This window comes from Ranitomeya variabilis, chromosome 7 (genome assembly GCF_051348905.1).
Source record: "Ranitomeya variabilis isolate aRanVar5 chromosome 7, aRanVar5.hap1, whole genome shotgun sequence".
Lineage (NCBI taxonomy): Eukaryota > Metazoa > Chordata > Amphibia > Anura > Dendrobatidae > Ranitomeya > Ranitomeya variabilis.
The window spans coordinates 70,974,945-71,000,080 of NC_135238.1; the positions used below are offsets into that span (position 1 = coordinate 70,974,945).

At 43.0% G+C, this 25,136-nt stretch overlaps 1 protein-coding gene across 16 annotated transcripts in view; it reads right to left on the reverse strand.

The window, feature by feature from the left end:
* RBFOX1 (RNA binding fox-1 homolog 1) overlaps positions 1-25,136 on the reverse strand; it is a 957,869-nt gene that overhangs the window by 34,476 nt on the left and 898,257 nt on the right. For 6 of the 16 annotated variants that reach the window (XM_077275270.1, XM_077275262.1, XM_077275265.1 and 3 more), the window contains one exon: positions 137-189. The exons of the other annotated variants lie outside the window; for them this stretch is intronic. In XM_077275270.1, the coding sequence (XP_077131385.1) occupies positions 137-189 (53 nt within the window). The remainder of the gene's footprint in view (positions 1-136; positions 190-25,136) is intronic. 16 annotated transcript variants of the gene reach the window in all.

Below are 25,136 nucleotides of genomic sequence, written 5' to 3' on the forward strand. Positions count from 1 at the left end.
AGGCTACTGGTACATTGGTGAAGCCGAGATTGATAGCCTGCTTCTAACAGAGCATTCTAGAGTGATTAACTGCAGTTTGTGTAAAAAGGATATTGAGACCTGGACGGATGCATCAAGAAGTATCAATGGTTGTTACCTGAAGAGGAGTTACAAGAAATTTCATCTGCTGCAACGAAGACGAATTGATTTCTGTAAAAGAAGATAAAATTCACAATACTGCTTGCTGACTAGAAAATGTAGTAGCTGCCAGTTGACTTGATATGTATAGATGGGACATTGGGAAGGAATTTAATTTTAATGAATGTGGAAGGAACACATGTTGACAGATTTTAGATCTACAGAATTCATAAGTGTTGTCATGAAGAATGGTTACAGGGTATTATGAAGTTGAATATGAATGATGGACAATTCTATCACAAAGTGCTTCAAGGCTACAGATTGTTCAAACTAAGAAATATGTTTTTGTAAGTGTAAATCCAAAGCCTATGTTTCTGGTTGTGATTTATAGAAGGTGTTATGTGATATGACTGATGTGAACACTGTGTCCTATAGAGCCTGAGTTACTGTTCAGATCTAGTAACCACATGAAAGATATACTTTCCACCTGCACTAAGTACCAGCCAATAAGAAAAGGTGCAATAAAATCACAATGTTCTACAGTGATAGCACATGAACAATTATACGGTGTGTTAACTAAAATTCATTTATTTGGCTCCTATGTGAATGAGTATCAATTAGGCTAGGTACAGGCCAGCATACTTTTTGTGATCTGTGAAAATTGGACCAACTATGCTAATTACACTCTGATCAGAGTTTGATCAGCGTGTGATCATAGTATGTTTCCATTATCTCAGATGAGGAGAAGATGAATAAGAAATGTCTCCATCTTCTCCATTCTGTGGAAATTGGACTACACTCAGATGTCTTACGACTGAGGTCCGATCGTTTCTAAGGACTTATTGACTTTTATGGCCAAGTGTGATCCAAATATTCAATCAAACTTGGGCATATAGCTATTTTTTTTCTTCGAACAGACCTTGCCAGAAGGAAAAATCAGACATGTACATGGCTGCATATAACATTGGTCTGAGCGCAATGTGATATTTTGACAGATCGCGCTTGGACCAATAATACAGTCGTCTGCATAAGCCATAAGAGAGATGTACCATGGTCATATAGGATGAATGTCAAATTAATTAACCGCTTCATGACCTTAAGATTTTCCATTTTTCCGTGTTTGTTTTTCGCTCCCCTCCTTCCCAGAGCCATAACTTTTTTTATTTTTCTGTCAATTTGGCCATGAGAGGGCTTATTTTTTGCGGGACGAGTTGCACTTTTGAACAACATCATTGGTTTTACCATGTCGTGTACTAGAAAACAGGAAAAAAATTCCAAGTGTGGTGAAATTGCAAAAAAAGTGCAGTCCCACACTTGTTTTTTGTTTGGCTTTTTCGCTAGGTTCACTAAATGCTAAAACTGACCTGCCATTATGATTCTCCAGGTCAGTACGAGTTCATAGACACCTAAAATGACTAGGTTATTTTTTATCTAAGTGGTGAAAAAAATTTCAAAACTTTGCGAAAAAAAAAAAAAAAAAAATTGCGCCATTTTCCGATACTCGTAGCGTCTTCATTTTTCATGATCTGGGGTCGGTTGAGGGCTTATTTTTGGCGTGCTGAGCTGGCAGTTTTAATGATACCATTTCAGTGCAGATATGTTTTTTTGATCGCCCGTTATTGCATTTTAATGCAATGTCACGGCGACCAAAAAAACATAATTCTGGCGTTTCGATTTTTTTTCTCGCTACGCCGTTTAGCGATCAGGTTAATGCTTTTTTTATTGATAGATCGGGTGATTCAGAATGCGGCGATACCAAATATGTGTAGGTTTGATTTTTTATTTTTTATTTTGATTAGGGCGAAAGGGGGGTGATTTAAACATTTATATATATTTTTTTTTTCACATTTTTTTTACTTTTTTTTACTTTTGCCATGCTTCAATAGCCTCCATGGGAGGCTAGAAGCTGGCACAACGTGATCGGCTCTGCTACATAGCAGCGATCATAAGATTGCTACTATGCAGCAGAAATGCAGGTGTGCTGTGAGCGCCGACCACCGTGTGGCGCTCACAGCTGCCGGTGATCAGTAACCATAGAGGTCTCAAGGACCTCGATGGTTATAATACAGAAGCGTCGCTGACCCCCGATCATGTGACGGGAGTCAGCGACGCGCTCATTTCCGGCCGCCCGGCCGGAAGCACCGGTTAAATGCCGCTGTCTGCGTTTGACAGCGGCATTTAACTAGTTAATAGCGGCGGGTGAATCGCGATTTCACCCGCCGCTATTGCGGGCACATGTCAGCTGTTCAAAACAGCTGACATGTCCCGGCTTTGATGCGGGCTCACCGCCAGAGCCCTGCATCAAAGCGGGGGATCTGACCTCGGACGTACTATCCCGTCCGAGGTCAGAAAGAGGTTAAAGAGGTTTCTGAGAGGCATTCTTAGAATGAAAAGAACACCTTAGGCAAAATAAATACAGCGTATTTTGCCTAGTAGAAAGCTTGGGGGGGGGGGTGCTTGACACCGTGAATTAAAGATGCCCACAAAGATTATATGTCATGCATATCACCCTTAGTCTCTCCACTATGCATAGTTAAAGGTATCAGTTTTGACCAGAATGAGCTTTTAAGTTTTTGTGCGCTCACTAAGATCACAACTCTCCATATGCCTTAGGGCACAAGGACATCAAAGAAGAGTTCCCACTTAGGATCTTCCTCTAAGAGTTGGATCGGAGTGCTAATAAATGCTAACAAGGAAAGGTTTCCACAGATTTAGACCATCTCTAAAGTACATGGTCTACCAATTATTTGATTGGTTTTCATATAATACTTTTTTCCAGGGACAGCTTGAAGAAGTGAGCCTGCTAGATATGGTAGGATAACTTGTAAGATTTTTATTTTATTTTTACTGTTAGTCTATTCAAAGACATGTCTGTTTCCCAGGGAAAGAAAATGCCAAAATATGATAATATTTCCAATGGGGTTGTCATTAAGCTTTTCCCAAGCAATCAGACTGTCTCAGATTATTTGGGATTAATTTCAAAGCAAAATTGTTATTAAACAATGGGCAGAGAACACTGAAATTTGAAATGTCTTAAAACTGTAATTTCTCTGTCTGTTATTGCCAATCTTATCTTTGTAACAGTACATTTAGGTTCTAAACCTTCTTTCATTACATCATATTTTTTGCCTCAAAGAATGAAAATAACCATTGCTATTTTAGCCAATTAATTTGGGATTTACATAAACAATTTGTAAATTCAAGCCATACATTTTGAATTTAACGGTTAGTGAGTATTTGTGACCTGTACTATATGTATTGCACCGAATAAGAATATACATTCATAAAATTAAATTTAATGCAGAATATATTGTTAAACTAAAACAATACATAAAAGACAGTTTTGGTGAATTTTAAGTAGATTCTAACTTTTAGTTCAGTGAAAAAATATATATTTGGATATGTTAGATAGAGATGGATAGGGTCTAAAAGGAACGCATGTCCTAACCGAATAATACTGCAATGGTGGAAAATAGAAAATCCTTACTTCTCATTTTATTTCTAATTCATTTTTTCTCCCCACAGGGAACAGAAAAAAAAGTCTAGTGGGCTCACTGGGCAAGGAGTGGAACAGTAGATGATTTAGGAGCCATAAATCAGAAATGGATTACAGCCAATGCTAAAACATCTCTGAACACAAAATGAACTTATTTTATGGCATCTCTTCTGCCTCAGTCACAGTCTATATCCTGCTTCCTACTTACAGAATAATGGTTGCCATAAATGTTAGTCTATGGCATCGAGAAGGGCAATCAGTGGACTTTCAAAATGCTCCCTGACAATCCTGTTCTCGGCTACCTGATTACATCATTTTACGACTGATTTTTTAGGCGGCTCTCCTATATTTCATGCTAAGACTAGTATATATACATATACTTATTTTCTTATCTTCCATGCAGAAATATAATTATTCTAAGTTATAAGCCATAAACTTAGTATCAATTCCTGAGAGACTTTGGTGGCAACATATTTTCCGATTCCGGTCATGTACAGTGCTGTCATGGAGAGATAATTGGACTCAAATCATCAATAACACTATCTACATCCAACATGTTTGTGTATATATGTGAGACAAAGAATGTGTTTGGGGATTTAAAATAGAATAGTATTAATGACAGCTTAAAAAAATCATCATTAGGACCACTTTTGATGAGTTCACGTTCAATGCGTTGTGCCACTTAACATTCGTTAGTCTCACAGTTAAAGCTTAGGTTTCGAGTTTGTAGACAGTTTGCCGTCAAATTCTGATCCTAAACTAAAAAATGGTTCTCATGATGATTTTTTCTAAGGACATTACTAAGATGTATTCATTCTCTTAGTTTTGACCTGTAACTTTAAAGGTGCACACGCTGTCAGGTTTCTCCAGTATTGCCTTTGAGAGTGGCTGGTCATGTAGCTTCATATATGCTATTTGCATACAGATGGCCACATGCCAAGTAGTTGTGCTCAGCTTCTCTTAATTCATTTGTATTGGAAGAAGCAAGGAACATCTAGGCCAGAAATGTACAAATTGCATACCAGTGGTCAAAACACCGCCCACTCTCACCGGCAATATTGCCGAATCTTGATAGCATTCGCACATTACGCTGTCAGGATTCAGAGGTCTACAGTAACATAATGTAGAAAGCCCGGAGACTTTCATCAAACTCACTAATTTTGACCCTTCAGCGAGATAATCTACGTTAGTTGACAAATCTAAAGGAGAAAAAGGAATCAATTTCTGTTTCCACTAGCTATGCCAATCTGGGTAAGATATGTGTTTTCTGCATGGAAGGATTGTCACATAGCTTTTGAAGGTCACCCAAAGGCACCTCTATCAAGAAAAGCAATGAGAGATTAACTTGGCATTCTGATTCCAGGTTAGTCTTTAGAAATGACTTTTTAAGTATCCTAATGGTTATAATAAAGACTCATGCACACAGTAATGCCATGTGAATCTACGCAGTACATTGAGTCCCTTTGGATATATGTTGCAGATCTGTAAGCACTTTTGAAGCCACTGTATAGTGACTCAGTGAGGTGCTGTATCACTTCTAAAAGTAATGTTGTAGGGGAGAGTAGCTCTGTTAAACATCATGTAGAACAGAGGTGTCAAACTGCATTCCTCGAGGGCCGCCAACAGGTCATGTTTTCAGGATTTCCTTAGCATTCCACAAGGTGCTGGAATCATTCTGTGCAGGTGATTAAATTATCACCTGTGCAATACAAGGAAATCCTGAAAACATGACCTGTTGGCGGCCCTCGAGGAATGCAGTTTGACACCTCTGATGTAGAATCCATCAGAAAGCCTCTATGAGCTCACATAAAGTATTGGATGTACAGGGCTGTGGTATGTGCTTATAGCAGCCTATGCAACATATTTCCCTAACACGATTTTGAGTGTTTCCTGACCTTATGTATAATTATACAATGTTTACAAATATGCCAATATATGTCTATATATTCAGTGTATATACCAAACAGTCAAAAGGTTAAAACCACTGACCAATGACATGTACAGTATCCTATTGTAGATCCTCATTGTAGATTCAATGGTACTTATAAATGGAACTTGTGATATAGTAGGCACGGGGTGAATATAGGATTCTTGAAATATATGTGTTTGGAAGAAGGTAAAATGGGCAACTGTATGTGAATGCCCAAAGATAACTGATGCATGTATGGAACAAATGCTAACAAATCTGGTCCAACCCTCAGAATTGCTAATACTCTTGAAGAACCCATCTCTGGCAAGATGTCAATTGAGCTAGCAACCAAATGGTATTTTGTGCATGGCTTTATGTCATTTCAACATATATATGTGAAAGTAAATTGCAAAATCTTAGGACTTTTTGAAGGTTTTCATGTACTATGTCTGTGTTTTACACCTTTTACTGAACATTGGTTACAACTCTTATGAGAACATTTTGGGTTGAAGGTGTGGAGTTGTTACAAGCCAATGGGGATTAACATCTATTTCTGGAATTAGAGGAACAGAGAGGAGGACATCCTTACCTCTATGCACATCATGGACAATAGTACATTGAAATTATTGATTATTATTGAATTTTTGACGGATGATGAAAGGACACTTTTCTTTAAATCATTACTACAATTGGTTGTAACCAACGGTCTTGTGGGCTGAATCAATAGTGTTGTTTTGCAACAGCAGCTACACTTACTGTGCAATTTTCAGAGCTGCCATGGAAATGAATGGATGGAGCCTCACATGTTCAATTACTTCTCTTTACTTGACAGAGGTGCAAAAGGACCCCATTAAAGAGATAATTGTGGATTTCAACAATGGAATATATATCTTTAATACATTGATGTAGATATGCCATGAATATGAAAGATGGGAATGTTGATGATCTATACCAAATCATCAATATCAGATCGCTTAGGTCCAAATATAAGCACCATCACAGTGTAGTTAATTAAAATGTCCATATTCCCTGAAATATTTACTAGGTCCCTATATTTTGTAAAGGTTGTGTCTAGTAATGTACTTAAATGGGATGAAAATGCAAACAGCTGCAGTACCAAGTACAGCCACTTAGGGATGTTTGGAGCTGTCTGATTCAATCTGCTGACTAGTGCAGCTCTTGGGAGTTGGACATATTGGTGCCAGGAACCATGGGATACCTTCAAAGGTCTAACAGAGTCCATTCTTTGACATGTAACAAATCACAGCTGTTTTGACAGCGTAAGTGTGACTTTAGCAATATTAGGTAGGTTTGTGGTTTAATGATATGACTGATTTGTATATATATACTGTATATATATATATATATATATATATATATATATATATATACGATTAGTCATAACATTCATTCATTTTCTATTCCAAAATATGTATTCTATTCCATTTTCTTTTCCAAAACATGAAATTTATGTGCTATCTCTCCATGATGCACTAATTTTTAAAGGCAGGAAATTAAATCTGGAATAATGACTTTTAAAAACTGAACATTCAATGAGACCAAACCTTAGAGATGCTGGATTTTGTGCAGAAAAAAAAAAAGCTGACAGCCAAACAGACATCAAATGCTTGCAAAAGCAATCCAGGCAAATCTATGAATGTCTATACAGCCACTAAATTGGTTAAGGCATGCTCATTAACAGTCACAAACATGCAAACGCAAAAGTAATATGCTGGGATAATTGGAATAGTCCAGAGTGCTAAACAGCGATAAACATAATGTCTTAGATCAATTACAGTTTCCAATTTTACAGGAATAGGATTGTAGGTGAGTTGAATACACTGTGTATTTTTAAGAACATTTCCAAAATCAAGATAAATGTGATGTACGACAATGGACATGTAGTAGGACAATGAGACATCTTAGAAAATATTGCCTACATGCAAACACATATATCATTCATACAAATTAGTGCAAAAGTTCTTCCAGAAGGAAATATCACTGTCCCAAAATGTCCATAAAACTATATGGAACAATTCATAATTAACCTGTAAACTGCTTTATGTCCTATCATTAACATTTCAATAGAAGGGTCTCTTTCTCATCATGTATGTCCTTAGATATATTAGTTTGGACATATCTTCTGGATTTAGCACGTGGTTGCTGTTTATTTCTAATCAGGATTCTACGGAATCTTTGAGCGGTAAGGAAACAGAATTAGTGTTCCCTGAAATAGAGCAATATCAAGAGGTCTTACTTTTACAACTGGAGTGTATAGATTTAGTGATTTCCACTGAGGGAACCATATTAAGCAGTTTTTATGCCATGAATTTGCCATTTGTGGGCATTTAGTAGCGCAGGCAATGTAAGAGATTAGAGATGAGCGAAGCCGAATAAGAGGGAACCCGACCAAATTCGCTCATCTCTGTTAGAGATGATTAGATTGCTCCGCGGAGAATCAAATTTGAGTTTAATTTTTTGAAATTCATTAATCCTTACAGTTTGTGATTCGATTCATGTGGATTGGTCAGACAAAAATACCTAGTGACATTTTGCACACTGTTGAAGAGTCACAGAGTGGGCAAATGATGACCAGCATGGCCAGGCAACAACCCCATGATGCACTGCAATATAGAAAATACCAGCACAGCCAGTATAAAAAAAGGAAACCAGCCAAGTAGCTCCATTTAATGCTTGTACCATGAGAGAACGGGAGGTCAGAAAGCACAGCCTATTTCACATGAAGACAGGAAAATGCCAACATTGGAGTTGTACTTCTGCACTAGTGTTGAATAACACCAAGTTGCAATTAATAGGGAGAGAAAGAGCAGGAGACAGCATCAGTGCCAGAGTCCGGTTTCCATTTTACTGTACTTATATTAAAATCTTTCTCTCTCGCTGTTAGGGGTCGAGTTCCCACCTCTGCACTAGGGGAATCTCGAACCATCTCCGCTGCGGTCTCCCATTCTTCTCCAGCCGCAGTGGAGCCTGCTCAGCAGAGACATCAGTCCCAGCATCTGGCTCAGCCTGATACGGTGCATATGATTACTGCTGCCTTTCCAGGCTCAGCCATTGTAGCCAGTACTGGTCAGCGGCGAGCAGACGTCTCTGGGACTAAGTCCTGTTTTTCCCCTTCTGAGCATGCCCAGGGTAAGACCTCTCATTGGAGGTCCGGGATCACATGCTCAGGTACTGTAGCAGCTCCCAATGGTCCTCTAGGAAGGTCCTGAAGTTGCTCAGGTACTGTAGCAGCTCCCATTGGTCCTCTAGGAAGGTCCTGAAGTTGCTGCAACTATAAAAGGTTTGCATGGCCGCACGGCCATGTGCTAGTATTAACCTAAGTTATGAGATCAGCACCAGTGTGGTCATGCTTGCATGTGGTCAGGGTTTGGCTGAAATAAGCCCCTAGAATACCGGCACCTCTGGAGAGTTTTGTGTGTGCTATGCTGACTGCATGACCACTATCGGCTCTATTAGGTAGCTGTTCCTCTGTGAGGTTAAAAGGGCACAGCATTCTCTTTCTCAAGCGAATCTGTGAAGTAACAGAGTTCGCTTATACCGCCATATAGTACTGTCTTTTACTAGCAGCAGGTTCTCTCCTGCACGGTGGACTTGCAAACGCACCTACTACTCAATATATATATATATATATATGTATATATACTCGGTGTGTTCCGCCAACCCTAACACTCTCCTTCCCAAAATGTTCTACACACCTTTCTAAGGCAATTGGACTACTCCATATGTGCCACAAGTAAATTCACTACAAATGATTTTTTTGGGGAAAAATATTGCTGTACCTGTCAAATTTGAATTTTAAAAGTTTGATCATCTCTAAATGTTATGTGTAAATTTGGGCAGTGACTGTTAGGGGTCGAGTTCCCGCCTCTGCACAGGGGGAATCTCGGTCCATCTCCACTGCGGTCTCCCATTCTTCTCCTCCCGCAGTGGAGGCTGCTCAGCAGAGATGTCGGTCCCAGCATCTCACTCAATCTGACTCTGTGAAGAGAATTACTGCTGCTTTTCCAGCTTCTGCCATTGAAGTCAGTGCTGGGCAGCGGCGAGCAGATGCTTTTGGGACTAAGTCCTGCTTTTCTCCTTCTGAGCATGCCCAGGGTAAGATCTCTCATTGGAGATCGAGGGTCACATGCTTGGATACTGCAGCAAAGCCCATTGGTCCTCCAGGAAGGTCCTGAAGGTGCTCAGGCTTTGTGGCAGCTTCTCATTGGTCCTTCTATGAAGGTCTTGTTCTGGCTGCAGCTATAAAAGGCTTGCATGGCCGCATGACCATGCGCTAGTATCTTTCTAAGTTATGTGGTTTGCGCCAGTGTGGTCATGTAAGATTGTGTTCAGGGACCCGGCTGAAATGAGCCCCTAGAATGCTGGCACCTCCGGCGAGGAGTTTGTGTGTTTGTGTGTATTCAGGGACCTGACTGAAATAAGCCCCTAGGATGCTGGCACCTCCGGCGAGGAGTTTTGTGTGCATGCATGACCACTAACTGCTCTCTGTTGGGCAGTTAGCCTGTGCTCCTGTGAAGTCTAACAGGGCGCAGTGCTTTGCTTTCATGGCTATTCTGTGAGTTAACAGAGCTAGCCATATAGTGCTGCCATTTGCTAGCAGCAGGTTTTCCTGCACGGTGGACCCCGGGCTGCGAACGCATCAATAACAATAAAAAACTATATTTTCTCGGTGCATTCCACTAGCCCTAACAGTGACTTAGCAGACAGCTCTACCTCTACAGACGTACACCCAGTAAACAAATATATCATCCAGCACAAGATCCATAAATACTGCAAAATCAAATACATAGAGCTCTACATAAGCATAAATATGGCATAATCATATAGTATTGTATCTCCACAATATATCCTTTCCTACCAGGGTTAAGCAATCAACTTTTTCCTATGTCCATAGCTGTTATTTATTTCTACTTATGGTCTTCATTACACAGTGCAGTTTCAGTCCAAAAATGTAGATAATTGCTCTTATTATTTTCCTGCAAAACTACTTACAATATATGTCTATTTAGGCTTACATTTCAAATTTGCCATAAAAGTTTGATTGATTGATAAAAAAATTGTGGTCACGGTTTCTACATTTTCTCAAATAGGTTTTAGTGGAGTTTACTTTAGGTACACACACATTCAAAATATAGTGTGAACTTGGTCTAATGAGGACTAAATTAGTTCTGATTCAAATAACTGCTTTAGATCACCGTTGTTTTTTTTGCCAGAGTGGAAAAGTGAAGTGCACTGTCGTCTGGGCCCTACTGTAGATGTAGATGACCAGAGTTGGGAAAGGAAAATGTTTTATTGGACTATGCGTTTGGAGAGGGTCTGTCTCCTTCATCAGGTACAATAAATTATACCTGATAAAGGAAAAAAGGTGACTGACTGCCTCCAATATACCTGATGAAGGACATGGACTGTCTTCCTTATACCTGATGAGGAAGACATACTATCTACATTGTACCTGATGAAGGAGGTGGACCGTCTCGGAAATGCATAGTCCAATAAAATGTTTTCCCCTACCCAACTCTAGTCATATACTGTCATGGTTCTCAATGGCAAGAGAACGTGATTAAGCATACAAAAGGACTAGCTCTTGGAAGATGGGAACTCGAGCTGACCATGAGCTAAACCTACCGCACAACTAACAGTGGCCGGGTAGCGTGCCTACGTTTTATCCCTAGACGCCCAGCGCCAGCCGGAGAACTGACTGACCCTAGCAGAGGAAAATACAGACCTGGCTTACCTCTAGAGAAATTTTCCCCAAAAGGCAGACAGTAGCCCCCACATATATTGGCGGTGATTTTAGAGGAAAATGACATACGAAGTATGAAGATAGGTTTAGCAAATTGAGGTCCGCTTACTAGATAGTAGGAAGACAGAAAAGGGAACTTCACGGTCAGCTGAAAACCCTTTCAAAATACCATCCTGAAATTACTTTAAGACTCTAACATCAACTCATGACACCAGAGTGGCAATTTCAGCTCACAAGAGCTTCCAGCCTCAGAAATATTCAATCACAGAGAACTGGAACAAAAATGCAAAACAAACTTAGGACAACAAGTCCAACTTAGCTGATAGTAGTCTAGGAGCAGGAACATGCAACAGAAAGGCTTCTGGTAACATTGTTGGCCGGCATAGAAATGACTGAGGAGCAAGGCTAAATAGAAAACTCCCACATACTGATGGAAAACAGGTGAACAGAGGAGATGAAGCACACAAGTGCAGTACCACCAGAAACCACCGGGGGAGCCCAGAAACCAAATTCACAACAGTACCCCCCCCCTCAAGGAGGGGGCACTGAACCCTCACCAGAACCACCAGGGTGATCAGGATGAGCCCTATGAAAGGCACGGACCAAATCGGAGGCATGAACATCAGAGGCTGTCACCCAAGAGTTATCCTCCTGACCGTAGCCCTTCCACTTGACCAGATACTGAAGTCTCCGTCTGGAAACACGGGAATCCAAGATCTTCTCGACAACGTACTCCAACTCACCCTCAACCAACACCGGAGCAGGAGGCTCAACGGAAGGCACAACCGGTACCTCATACCTGCGCAACAATGACCGATGGAAGACATTGTGAATAGAAAAAGATGCAGGGAGGTCCAAACGAAAGGACACAGGGTTAAGAATCTCCAATATCTTGTACGGGCCGATGAACCGAGGCTTAAACTTAGGAGAAGAAACCTTCATAGGGACAAAACGAGAAGATAACCACACCAAGTCCCCAACACAAAGACGAGGACCAACACGACGACGGCGGTTGGCAAAATGCTGAGTCTTCTCCTGGGACAACTTCAAATTGTCCACCACATGCCCCCAAATCTGATGCAACCTCTCCACCACAGCATCCACTCCAGGACAATCCGAAGACTCCACCTGACCGGAAGAGAAACGAGGATGAAACCCCGAATTACAGAAGAAAGGAGAAACCAAGGTGGCAGAACTAGCCCGATTATTGAGGGCAAACTCCGCCAAGGGCAAAAAGGCAACCCAATCATCCTGATCCGCAGACACAAAACACCTCAAATAAGTCTCCAAGGTCTGATTAGTTCGCTCGGTCTGGCCATTAGTCTGAGGATGGAAAGCAGACGAAAAAGACAAATCAATGCCCATCCTAGCACAGAACGCTCGCCAAAATCTAGACACGAATTGGGTTCCCCTGTCAGAAACGATATTCTCCGGAATACCATGCAAGCGCACCACATTTTGAAAAAACAGAGGAACCAGCTCGGATGAGGAAGGCAATTTGGGCAAGGGAACCAAATGGACCATCTTAGAGAAACGGTCACACACCACCCAGATGACAGACATCTTCTGAGAAACAGGGAGATCAGAAATAAAATCCATGGAGATGTGAGTCCAAGGCCTCTTCGGAATAGGCAAAGATAACAACAATCCACTAGCCCGAGAACAACAAGGCTTGGCCCGAGCACAAACATCACAAGACTGCACAAAACCTCGCACATCTCGCGACAGGGAAGGCCACCAGAAGGACCTAGCCACCAAATCCCTGGTACCATAGATTCCAGGATGACCTGCTAATGCAGAAGAATGGACCTCCGAGATGACTCTACTGGTCCAATCATCAGGAACAAACATTCTACCAGGCGGGCAACGATCAGGTCTATTCGCCTGAAACTCCTGCAAGACCCGTCGCAAGTCTGGGGAAACAGCAGATAATATCACTCCATCCTTAAGGATACCTGTAGGTTCAGAATTACCAGGGGAATCAGGCTCAAAACTCCTAGAAAGGGCATCCGCCTTCACATTTTTAGAACCTGGTAGGTAAGAAACCACAAAATTAAACCGAGAGAAAAATAACGACCAGCGCGCCTGTCTAGGATTCAGGCGCCTGGCAGACTCAAGATAAATCAAATTCTTGTGGTCGGTCAATACCACCACCTGATGTCTAGCCCCCTCAAGCCAATGACGCCACTCCTCAAAAGCCCACTTCATAGCCAAGAGCTCATGATTACCAATATCATAATTTCGCTCAGCGGGCGAAAATTTACGAGAAAAGAACGCACAAGGTCTCATCACGGAGCAGTCGGAACTTTTCTGCGACAAAACCGCCCCAGCTCCGATTTCTGAAGCGTCAACCTCAACCTGAAAAGGAAGAGTAACATCAGGCTGACGCAATACAGCGGCGGAAGAAAAGCGGCGCTTAAGCTCCCGAAAGGCCTCCACAGCAACAGGGGACCAATCAGCAACATCAGCACCCTTCTTAGTCAAATCAGTCAACGGTTTAGCAACATCAGAAAAACCAGTTATAAATCGACGATAAAAATTAGCAAAGCCCAAAAACTTCTGAAGGCTCTTAAGAGAAGAGGGTTGCGTCCAATCACAAATAGCCTGAACCTTGACAGGGTCCATCTCAATGGAAGAGGGGGAAAAAATGTACCCCAAAAACGAAATCTTTTGAACCCCAAAAACGCACTTAGAACCCTTTACACACAAGGAATTAGAGCGCAAAACCTGAAAAACCCTCCTGACCTGTTGGACATGAGAGTCCCAGTCATCCGAAAAAATCAAAATATCATCAAGATACACAATCAAAAATTTATCCAAATAATCACGGAAAATGTCATGCATAAAGGACTGAAAGACTGAAGGGGCATTTGAAAGACCAAAAGGCATTACTAAATACTCAAAATGGCCCTCAGGCGTATTAAATGCGGTTTTCCACTCATCCCCCTGCTTAATTCGCACCAAATTATACGCCCCACGAAGATCAATCTTAGAGAACCACTTGGCCCCCTTTATTCGAGCAAACAAATCAGTAAGCAGTGGCAAAGGATACTGATATTTAACCGTGATTTTATTCAAAAGCCGATAATCAATACACGGCCTCAAAGAGCCATCTTTTTTAGATACAAAGAAAAAACCGGCTCCTAAGGGAGATGACGAAGGACGAATATGTCCCTTTTCCAAGGACTCCTTAATATATTCCCGCATAGCAGCATGTTCAGGCACAGATAGATTAAATAAACGACCCTTTGGAAACTTACTGCCCGGAATCAGATCTATAGTACAATCGCAATCTCTGTGCGGAGGTAGTGAACCAAGTTTAGGCTCCTCAAAAACGTCACGATAATCAGATAAAAATTCCGGAATCTCAGAGGGAATAGATGACGAAATGGAAACCAAAGGTACGTCCCCATGAGTCCCCTGACATCCCCAGCTTAACACAGACATTGCTTTCCAGTCGAGGACTGGGTTATGAGATTGCAGCCATGGCAATCCAAGCACCAACACATCATGTAGATTATACAACACAAGGAAGCGAATAATCTCCTGGTGATCCGGATTAATATGCATAGTTACTTGTGTCCAGTATTGTGGTTTGTTACTAGCCAATGGCGTGAAGTCAATACCCTTCAGAGGTATAGGAACTTCCAGAGGCTCTAAATCAAACCCACAGCGTTTGGCAAAGGACCAATCCATAAGACTCAAAGCGGCGCCAGAGTCGACATAGGCGTCCGCGGTAATAGACGATAAAGAGCAAATCAGGGTCACAGATAGAATAAACTTAGACTGTAAAGTGCCAATTGAAACAGACTTATCAACTTTCTTAGTACGTTTAGAGCATGCTGATATAACATGAGTTGAATCACCACAATAAAAGCATAACCCATTTTTTCGCCTAAAATTCTGTCGTTCGCTTCTGGACAGAATTCTATCACATTGCATAATCTCTGGCGCCTTCTCAGTAGACACCGCCAAATGGTGCACAGGTTTGCGCTCCCGCAAACGCCGATCAATCTGAACAGCCATTGTCATGGACTCATTCAGACCTGTAGGCACAGGGAACCCCACCATAACATCTTTAATGGCATCAGAGAGACCCTCTCTGAATTTCGCCGCCAGGGCGCACTCATTCCACTGAGTAAGCACAGACCACTTACGAAATTTTTGGCAGTATATTTCAGCCTCATCTTGCCCTTGAGACAGGGCCATTAAGGCTTTTTCAGCCTGAATCTCTAAATGAGGTTCCTCATAAAGCAACCCCAAAGCCAGGAAAAACGCATCCACATTGAGCAACGCAGGATCCCCTGGTGCCAAAGCAAATGCCCAATCCTGAGGGTCGCCCCGGAGCAAGGAAATTACAATCCTGACCTGCTGTGCAGGATCTCCAGCGGAGCGAGATCTCAGAGACAAAAATAATTTACAATTATGTTTGAAATTCTGGAAGCGAGATCTATCCCCAGAGAAAAATTCAGGTAAAGGAATTCTAGGTTCAGATGTAGGAGCATGAATAACGAAATCCTGTAAGCTTTGAACCTTCATAGCGAGATTATTCAAACCTGTAGCTAAACTCTGTGGATCCATATTAATCAGGTGAAATCAGAACCATTCAAGGATTAGAAGGAGAGAGAGACGAAGGCTGCAGTAAGCAGAGATGCTAGTGAATCAACTAATGAGCAAACTCAGGAAAAAAAAAAAAAAATTCTCTGCAGACTTCTTTTCTCTCCTTTCTTCTGCCAATTATTTTAACCCTTGGCCGGCCAAACTGTCATGGTTCTCAATGGCAAGAGAACGTAATTAAGCATACAAAAGGACTAGCTCTTGGAAGATGGGAACTCGAGCTGACCATGAGCTAAACCTACCGCACAACTAACAGTGGCCGGGTAGCGTGCCTACGTTTTATCCCTAGACGCCCAGCGCCAGCCGGAGAACTGACTGACCCTAGCAGAGGAAAATACAGACCTGGCTTACCTCTAGAGAAATTTTCCCCAAAAGGCAGACAGTAGCCCCCACATATATTGGCGGTGATTTTAGAGGAAAATGACATACGAAGTATGAAGATAGGTTTAGCAAATTGAGGTCCGCTTACTAGATAGTAGGAAGACAGAAAAGGGAACTTCACGGTCAGCTGAAAACCCTTTCAAAATACCATCCTGAAATTACTTTAAGACTCTAACATCAACTCATGACACCAGAGTGGCAATTTCAGCTCACAAGAGCTTCCAGCCTCAGAAATATTCAATCACAGAGAACTGGAACAAAAATGCAAAACAAACTTAGGACAACAAGTCCAACTTAGCTGATAGTAGTCTAGGAGCAGGAACATGCAACAGAAAGGCTTCTGGTAACATTGTTGGCCGGCATAGAAATGACTGAGGAGCAAGGCTAAATAGAAAACTCCCACATACTGATGGAAAACAGGTGAACAGAGGAGATGAAGCACACAAGTGCAGTACCACCAGAAACCACCGGGGGAGCCCAGAAACCAAATTCACAACAGTACCCCCCCCCTCAAGGAGGGGGCACTGAACCCTCACCAGAACCACCAGGGTGATCAGGATGAGCCCTATGAAAGGCACGGACCAAATCGGAGGCATGAACATCAGAGGCTGTCACCCAAGAGTTATCCTCCTGACCGTAGCCCTTCCACTTGACCAGATACTGAAGTCTCCGTCTGGAAACACGGGAATCCAAGATCTTCTCGACAACGTACTCCAACTCACCCTCAACCAACACCGGAGCAGGAGGCTCAACGGAAGGCACAACCGGTACCTCATACCTGCGCAACAATGACCGATGGAAGACATTGTGAATAGAAAAAGATGCAGGGAGGTCCAAACGAAAGGACACAGGGTTAAGAATCTCCAATATCTTGTACGGGCCGATGAACCGAGGCTTAAACTTAGGAGAAGAAACCTTCATAGGGACAAAACGAGAAGATAACCACACCAAGTCCCCAACACAAAGACGAGGACCAACACGACGACGGCGGTTGGCAAAATGCTGAGTCTTCTCCTGGGACAACTTCAAATTGTCCACCACATGCCCCCAAATCTGATGCAACCTCTCCACCACAGCATCCACTCCAGGACAATCCGAAGACTCCACCTGACCGGAAGAGAAACGAGGATGAAACCCCGAATTACAGAAGAAAGGAGAAACCAAGGTGGCAGAACTAGCCCGATTATTGAGGGCAAACTCCGCCAAGGGCAAAAAGGCAACCCAATCATCCTGATCCGCAGACACAAAACACCTCAAATAAGTCTCCAAGGTCTGATTAGTTCGCTCGGTCTGGCCATTAGTCTGAGGATGGAAAGCAGACGAAAAAGACAAATCAATGCCCATCCTAGCACAGAACGCTCGCCAAAATCTAGACACGAATTGGGTTCCCCTGTCAGAAACGATATTCTCCGGAATACCATGCAAGCGCACCACATTTTGAAAAAACAGAGGAACCAGCTCGGATGAGGAAGGCAATTTGGGCAAGGGAACCAAATGGACCATCTTAGAGAAACGGTCACACACCACCCAGATGACAGACATCTTCTGAGAAACAGGGAGATCAGAAATAAAATCCATGGAGATGTGAGTCCAAGGCCTCTTCGGAATAGGCAAAGATAACAACAATCCACTAGCCCGAGAACAACAAGGCTTGGCCCGAGCACAAACATCACAAGACTGCACAAAACCTCGCACATCTCGCGACAGGGAAGGCCACCAGAAGGACCTAGCCACCAAATCCCTGGTACCATAGATTCCAGGATGACCTGCTAATGCAGAAGAATGGACCTCCGAGATGACTCTACTGGTCCAATCATCAGGAACAAACATTCTACCAGGCGGGCAACGATCAGGTCTATTCGCCTGAAACTCCTGCAAGACCCGTCGCAAGTCTGGGGAAACAGCAGATAATATCACTCCATCCTTAAGGATACCTGTAGGTTCAGAATTACCAGGGGAATCAGGCTCAAAACTCCTAGAAAGGGCATCCGCCTTCACATTTTTAGAACCTGGTAGGTAAGAAACCACAAAATTAAACCGAGAGAAAAATAACGACCAGCGCGCCTGTCTAGGATTCAGGCGCCTGGCAGACTCAAGATAAATCAAATTCTTGTGGTCGGTCAATACCACCACCTGATGTCTAGCCCCCTCAAGCCAATGACGCCACTCCTCAAAAGCCCACTTCATAGCCAAGAGCTCATGATTACCAATATCATAATTTCGCTCAGCGGGCGAAAATTTACGAGAAAAGAACGCACAAGGTCTCATCACGGAGCAGTCGGAACTTTTCTGCGACAAAACCGCCCCAGCTCCGATTTCTGAAGCGTCAACCTCAACCTGAAAAGGAAGAGTAACATCAGGCTGACGCAATACAGCGGCGGAAGAAAAGCGGCGCTTAAGCTCCCGAAAGGCCTCCACAGCAACAGGGGACCAATCAGCAACATCAGCACCCTTCTTAGTCAAATCAGTCAACGGTTTAGCAACATCAGAAAAACCAGTTATAAATCGACGATAAAAATTAGCAAAGCCCAAAAACTTCTGAAGGCTCTTAAGAGAAGAGGGTTGCGTCCAATCACAAATAGCCTGAACCTTGACAGGGTCCATCTCAATGGAAGAGGGGGAAAAAATGTACCCCAAAAACGAAATCTTTTGAACCCCAAAAACGCACTTAGAACCCTTTACACACAAGGAATTAGAGCGCAAAACCTGAAAAACCCTCCTGACCTGTTGGACATGAGAGTCCCAGTCATCCGAAAAAATCAAAATATCATCAAGATACACAATCAAAAATTTATCCAAATAATCACGGAAAATGTCATGCATAAAGGACTGAAAGACTGAAGGGGCATTTGAAAGACCAAAAGGCATTACTAAATACTCAAAATGGCCCTCAGGCGTATTAAATGCGGTTTTCCACTCATCCCCCTGCTTAATTCGCACCAAATTATACGCCCCACGAAGATCAATCTTAGAGAACCACTTGGCCCCCTTTATTCGAGCAAACAAATCAGTAAGCAGTGGCAAAGGATACTGATATTTAACCGTGATTTTATTCAAAAGCCGATAATCAATACACGGCCTCAAAGAGCCATCTTTTTTAGATACAAAGAAAAAACCGGCTCCTAAGGGAGATGACGAAGGACGAATATGTCCCTTTTCCAAGGACTCCTTAATATATTCCCGCATAGCAGCATGTTCAGGCACAGATAGATTAAATAAACGACCCTTTGGAAACTTACTGCCCGGAATCAGATCTATAGTACAATCGCAATCTCTGTGCGGAGGTAGTGAACCAAGTTTAGGCTCCTCAAAAACGTCACGATAATCAGATAAAAATTCCGGAATCTCAGAGGGAATAGATGACGAAATGGAAACCAAAGGTACGTCCCCATGAGTCCCCTGACATCCCCAGCTTAACACAGACATTGCTTTCCAGTCGAGGACTGGGTTATGAGATTGCAGCCATGGCAATCCAAGCACCAACACATCATGTAGATTATACAACACAAGGAAGCGAATAATCTCCTGGTGATCCGGATTAATATGCATAGTTACTTGTGTCCAGTATTGTGGTTTGTTACTAGCCAATGGCGTGAAGTCAATACCCTTCAGAGGTATAGGAACTTCCAGAGGCTCTAAATCAAACCCACAGCGTTTGGCAAAGGACCAATCCATAAGACTCAAAGCGGCGCCAGAGTCGACATAGGCGTCCGCGGTAATAGACGATAAAGAGCAAATCAGGGTCACAGATAGAATAAACTTAGACTGTAAAGTGCCAATTGAAACAGACTTATCAACTTTCTTAGTACGTTTAGAGCATGCTGATATAACATGAGTTGAATCACCACAATAAAAGCATAACCCATTTTTTCGCCTAAAATTCTGTCGTTCGCTTCTGGACAGAATTCTATCACATTGCATAATCTCTGGCGCCTTCTCAGTAGACACCGCCAAATGGTGCACAGGTTTGCGCTCCCGCAAACGCCGATCAATCTGAACAGCCATTGTCATGGACTCATTCAGACCTGTAGGCACAGGGAACCCCACCATAACATCTTTAATGGCATCAGAGAGACCCTCTCTGAATTTCGCCGCCAGGGCGCACTCATTCCACTGAGTAAGCACAGACCACTTACGAAATTTTTGGCAGTATATTTCAGCCTCATCTTGCCCTTGAGACAGGGCCATTAAGGCTTTTTCAGCCTGAATCTCTAAATGAGGTTCCTCATAAAGCAACCCCAAAGCCAGGAAAAACGCATCCACATTGAGCAACGCAGGATCCCCTGGTGCCAAAGCAAATGCCCAATCCTGAGGGTCGCCCCGGAGCAAGGAAATTACAATCCTGACCTGCTGTGCAGGATCTCCAGCGGAGCGAGATCTCAGAGACAAAAATAATTTACAATTATGTTTGAAATTCTGGAAGCGAGATCTATCCCCAGAGAAAAATTCAGGTAAAGGAATTCTAGGTTCAGATGTAGGAGCATGAATAACGAAATCCTGTAAGCTTTGAACCTTCATAGCGAGATTATTCAAACCTGTAGCTAAACTCTGTGGATCCATATTAATCAGGTGAAATCAGAACCATTCAAGGATTAGAAGGAGAGAGAGACGAAGGCTGCAGTAAGCAGAGATGCTAGTGAATCAACTAATGAGCAAACTCAGGAAAAAAAAAAAAAAATTCTCTGCAGACTTCTTTTCTCTCCTTTCTTCTGCCAATTATTTTAACCCTTGGCCGGCCAAACTGTCATGGTTCTCAATGGCAAGAGAACGTAATTAAGCATACAAAAGGACTAGCTCTTGGAAGATGGGAACTCGAGCTGACCATGAGCTAAACCTACCGCACAACTAACAGTGGCCGGGTAGCGTGCCTACGTTTTATCCCTAGACGCCCAGCGCCAGCCGGAGAACTGACTGACCCTAGCAGAGGAAAATACAGACCTGGCTTACCTCTAGAGAAATTTTCCCCAAAAGGCAGACAGTAGCCCCCACATATATTGGCGGTGATTTTAGAGGAAAATGACATACGAAGTATGAAGATAGGTTTAGCAAATTGAGGTCCGCTTACTAGATAGTAGGAAGACAGAAAAGGGAACTTCACGGTCAGCTGAAAACCCTTTCAAAATACCATCCTGAAATTACTTTAAGACTCTAACATCAACTCATGACACCAGAGTGGCAATTTCAGCTCACAAGAGCTTCCAGCCTCAGAAATATTCAATCACAGAGAACTGGAACAAAAATGCAAAACAAACTTAGGACAACAAGTCCAACTTAGCTGATAGTAGTCTAGGAGCAGGAACATGCAACAGAAAGGCTTCTGGTAACATTGTTGGCCGGCATAGAAATGACTGAGGAGCAAGGCTAAATAGAAAACTCCCACATACTGATGGAAAACAGGTGAACAGAGGAGATGAAGCACACAAGTGCAGTACCACCAGAAACCACCGGGGGAGCCCAGAAACCAAATTCACAACAGTACCCCCCCCCTCAAGGAGGGGGCACTGAACCCTCACCAGAACCACCAGGGTGATCAGGATGAGCCCTATGAAAGGCACGGACCAAATCGGAGGCATGAACATCAGAGGCTGTCACCCAAGAGTTATCCTCCTGACCGTAGCCCTTCCACTTGACCAGATACTGAAGTCTCCGTCTGGAAACACGGGAATCCAAGATCTTCTCGACAACGTACTCCAACTCACCCTCAACCAACACCGGAGCAGGAGGCTCAACGGAAGGCACAACCGGTACCTCATACCTGCGCAACAATGACCGATGGAAGACATTGTGAATAGAAAAAGATGCAGGGAGGTCCAAACGAAAGGACACAGGGTTAAGAATCTCCAATATCTTGTACGGGCCGATGAACCGAGGCTTAAACTTAGGAGAAGAAACCTTCATAGGGACAAAACGAGAAGATAACCACACCAAGTCCCCAACACAAAGACGAGGACCAACACGACGACGGCGGTTGGCAAAATGCTGAGTCTTCTCCTGGGACAACTTCAAATTGTCCACCACATGCCCCCAAATCTGATGCAACCTCTCCACCACAGCATCCACTCCAGGACAATCCGAAGACTCCACCTGACCGGAAGAGAAACGAGGATGAAACCCCGAATTACAGAAGAAAGGAGAAACCAAGGTGGCAGAACTAGCCCGATTATTGAGGGCAAACTCCGCCAAGGGCAAAAAGGCAACCCAATCATCCTGATCCGCAGACACAAAACACCTCAAATAAGTCTCCAAGGTCTGATTAGTTCGCTCGGTCTGGCCATTAGTCTGAGGATGGAAAGCAGACGAAAAAGACAAATCAATGCCCATCCTAGCACAGAACGCTCGCCAAAATCTAGACACGAATTGGGTTCCCCTGTCAGAAACGATATTCTCCGGAATACCATGCAAGCGCACCACATTTTGAAAAAACAGAGGAACCAGCTCGGATGAGGAAGGCAATTTGGGCAAGGGAACCAAATGGACCATCTTAGAGAAACGGTCACACACCACCCAGATGACAGACATCTTCTGAGAAACAGGGAGATCAGAAATAAAATCCATGGAGATGTGAGTCCAAGGCCTCTTCGGAATAGGCAAAGATAACAACAATCCACTAGCCCGAGAACAACAAGGCTTGGCCCGAGCACAAACATCACAAGACTGCACAAAACCTCGCACATCTCGCGACAGGGAAGGCCACCAGAAGGACCTAGCCACCAAATCCCTGGTACCATAGATTCCAGGATGACCTGCTAATGCAGAAGAATGGACCTCCGAGATGACTCTACTGGTCCAATCATCAGGAACAAACATTCTACCAGGCGGGCAACGATCAGGTCTATTCGCCTGAAACTCCTGCAAGACCCGTCGCAAGTCTGGGGAAACAGCAGATAATATCACTCCATCCTTAAGGATACCTGTAGGTTCAGAATTACCAGGGGAATCAGGCTCAAAACTCCTAGAAAGGGCATCCGCCTTCACATTTTTAGAACCTGGTAGGTAAGAAACCACAAAATTAAACCGAGAGAAAAATAACGACCAGCGCGCCTGTCTAGGATTCAGGCGCCTGGCAGACTCAAGATAAATCAAATTCTTGTGGTCGGTCAATACCACCACCTGATGTCTAGCCCCCTCAAGCCAATGACGCCACTCCTCAAAAGCCCACTTCATAGCCAAGAGCTCATGATTACCAATATCATAATTTCGCTCAGCGGGCGAAAATTTACGAGAAAAGAACGCACAAGGTCTCATCACGGAGCAGTCGGAACTTTTCTGCGACAAAACCGCCCCAGCTCCGATTTCTGAAGCGTCAACCTCAACCTGAAAAGGAAGAGTAACATCAGGCTGACGCAATACAGCGGCGGAAGAAAAGCGGCGCTTAAGCTCCCGAAAGGCCTCCACAGCAACAGGGGACCAATCAGCAACATCAGCACCCTTCTTAGTCAAATCAGTCAACGGTTTAGCAACATCAGAAAAACCAGTTATAAATCGACGATAAAAATTAGCAAAGCCCAAAAACTTCTGAAGGCTCTTAAGAGAAGAGGGTTGCGTCCAATCACAAATAGCCTGAACCTTGACAGGGTCCATCTCAATGGAAGAGGGGGAAAAAATGTACCCCAAAAACGAAATCTTTTGAACCCCAAAAACGCACTTAGAACCCTTTACACACAAGGAATTAGAGCGCAAAACCTGAAAAACCCTCCTGACCTGTTGGACATGAGAGTCCCAGTCATCCGAAAAAATCAAAATATCATCAAGATACACAATCAAAAATTTATCCAAATAATCACGGAAAATGTCATGCATAAAGGACTGAAAGACTGAAGGGGCATTTGAAAGACCAAAAGGCATTACTAAATACTCAAAATGGCCCTCAGGCGTATTAAATGCGGTTTTCCACTCATCCCCCTGCTTAATTCGCACCAAATTATACGCCCCACGAAGATCAATCTTAGAGAACCACTTGGCCCCCTTTATTCGAGCAAACAAATCAGTAAGCAGTGGCAAAGGATACTGATATTTAACCGTGATTTTATTCAAAAGCCGATAATCAATACACGGCCTCAAAGAGCCATCTTTTTTAGATACAAAGAAAAAACCGGCTCCTAAGGGAGATGACGAAGGACGAATATGTCCCTTTTCCAAGGACTCCTTAATATATTCCCGCATAGCAGCATGTTCAGGCACAGATAGATTAAATAAACGACCCTTTGGAAACTTACTGCCCGGAATCAGATCTATAGTACAATCGCAATCTCTGTGCGGAGGTAGTGAACCAAGTTTAGGCTCCTCAAAAACGTCACGATAATCAGATAAAAATTCCGGAATCTCAGAGTGAATAGATGACGAAATGGAAACCAAAGGTACGTCCCCATGAGTCCCCTGACATCCCCAGCTTAACACAGACATTGCTTTCCAGTCGAGGACTGGGTTATGAGATTGCAGCCATGGCAATCCAAGCACCAACACATCATGTAGATTATACAACACAAGGAAGCGAATAATCTCCTGGTGATCCGGATTAATATGCATAGTTACTTGTGTCCAGTATTGTGGTTTGTTACTAGCCAATGGCGTGAAGTCAATACCCTTCAGAGGTATAGGAACTTCCAGAGGCTCTAAATCAAACCCACAGCGTTTGGCAAAGGACCAATCCATAAGACTCAAAGCGGCGCCAGAGTCGACATAGGCGTCCGCGGTAATAGACGATAAAGAGCAAATCAGGGTCACAGATAGAATAAACTTAGACTGTAAAGTGCCAATTGAAACAGACTTATCAACTTTCTTAGTACGTTTAGAGCATGCTGATATAACATGAGTTGAATCACCACAATAAAAGCATAACCCATTTTTTCGCC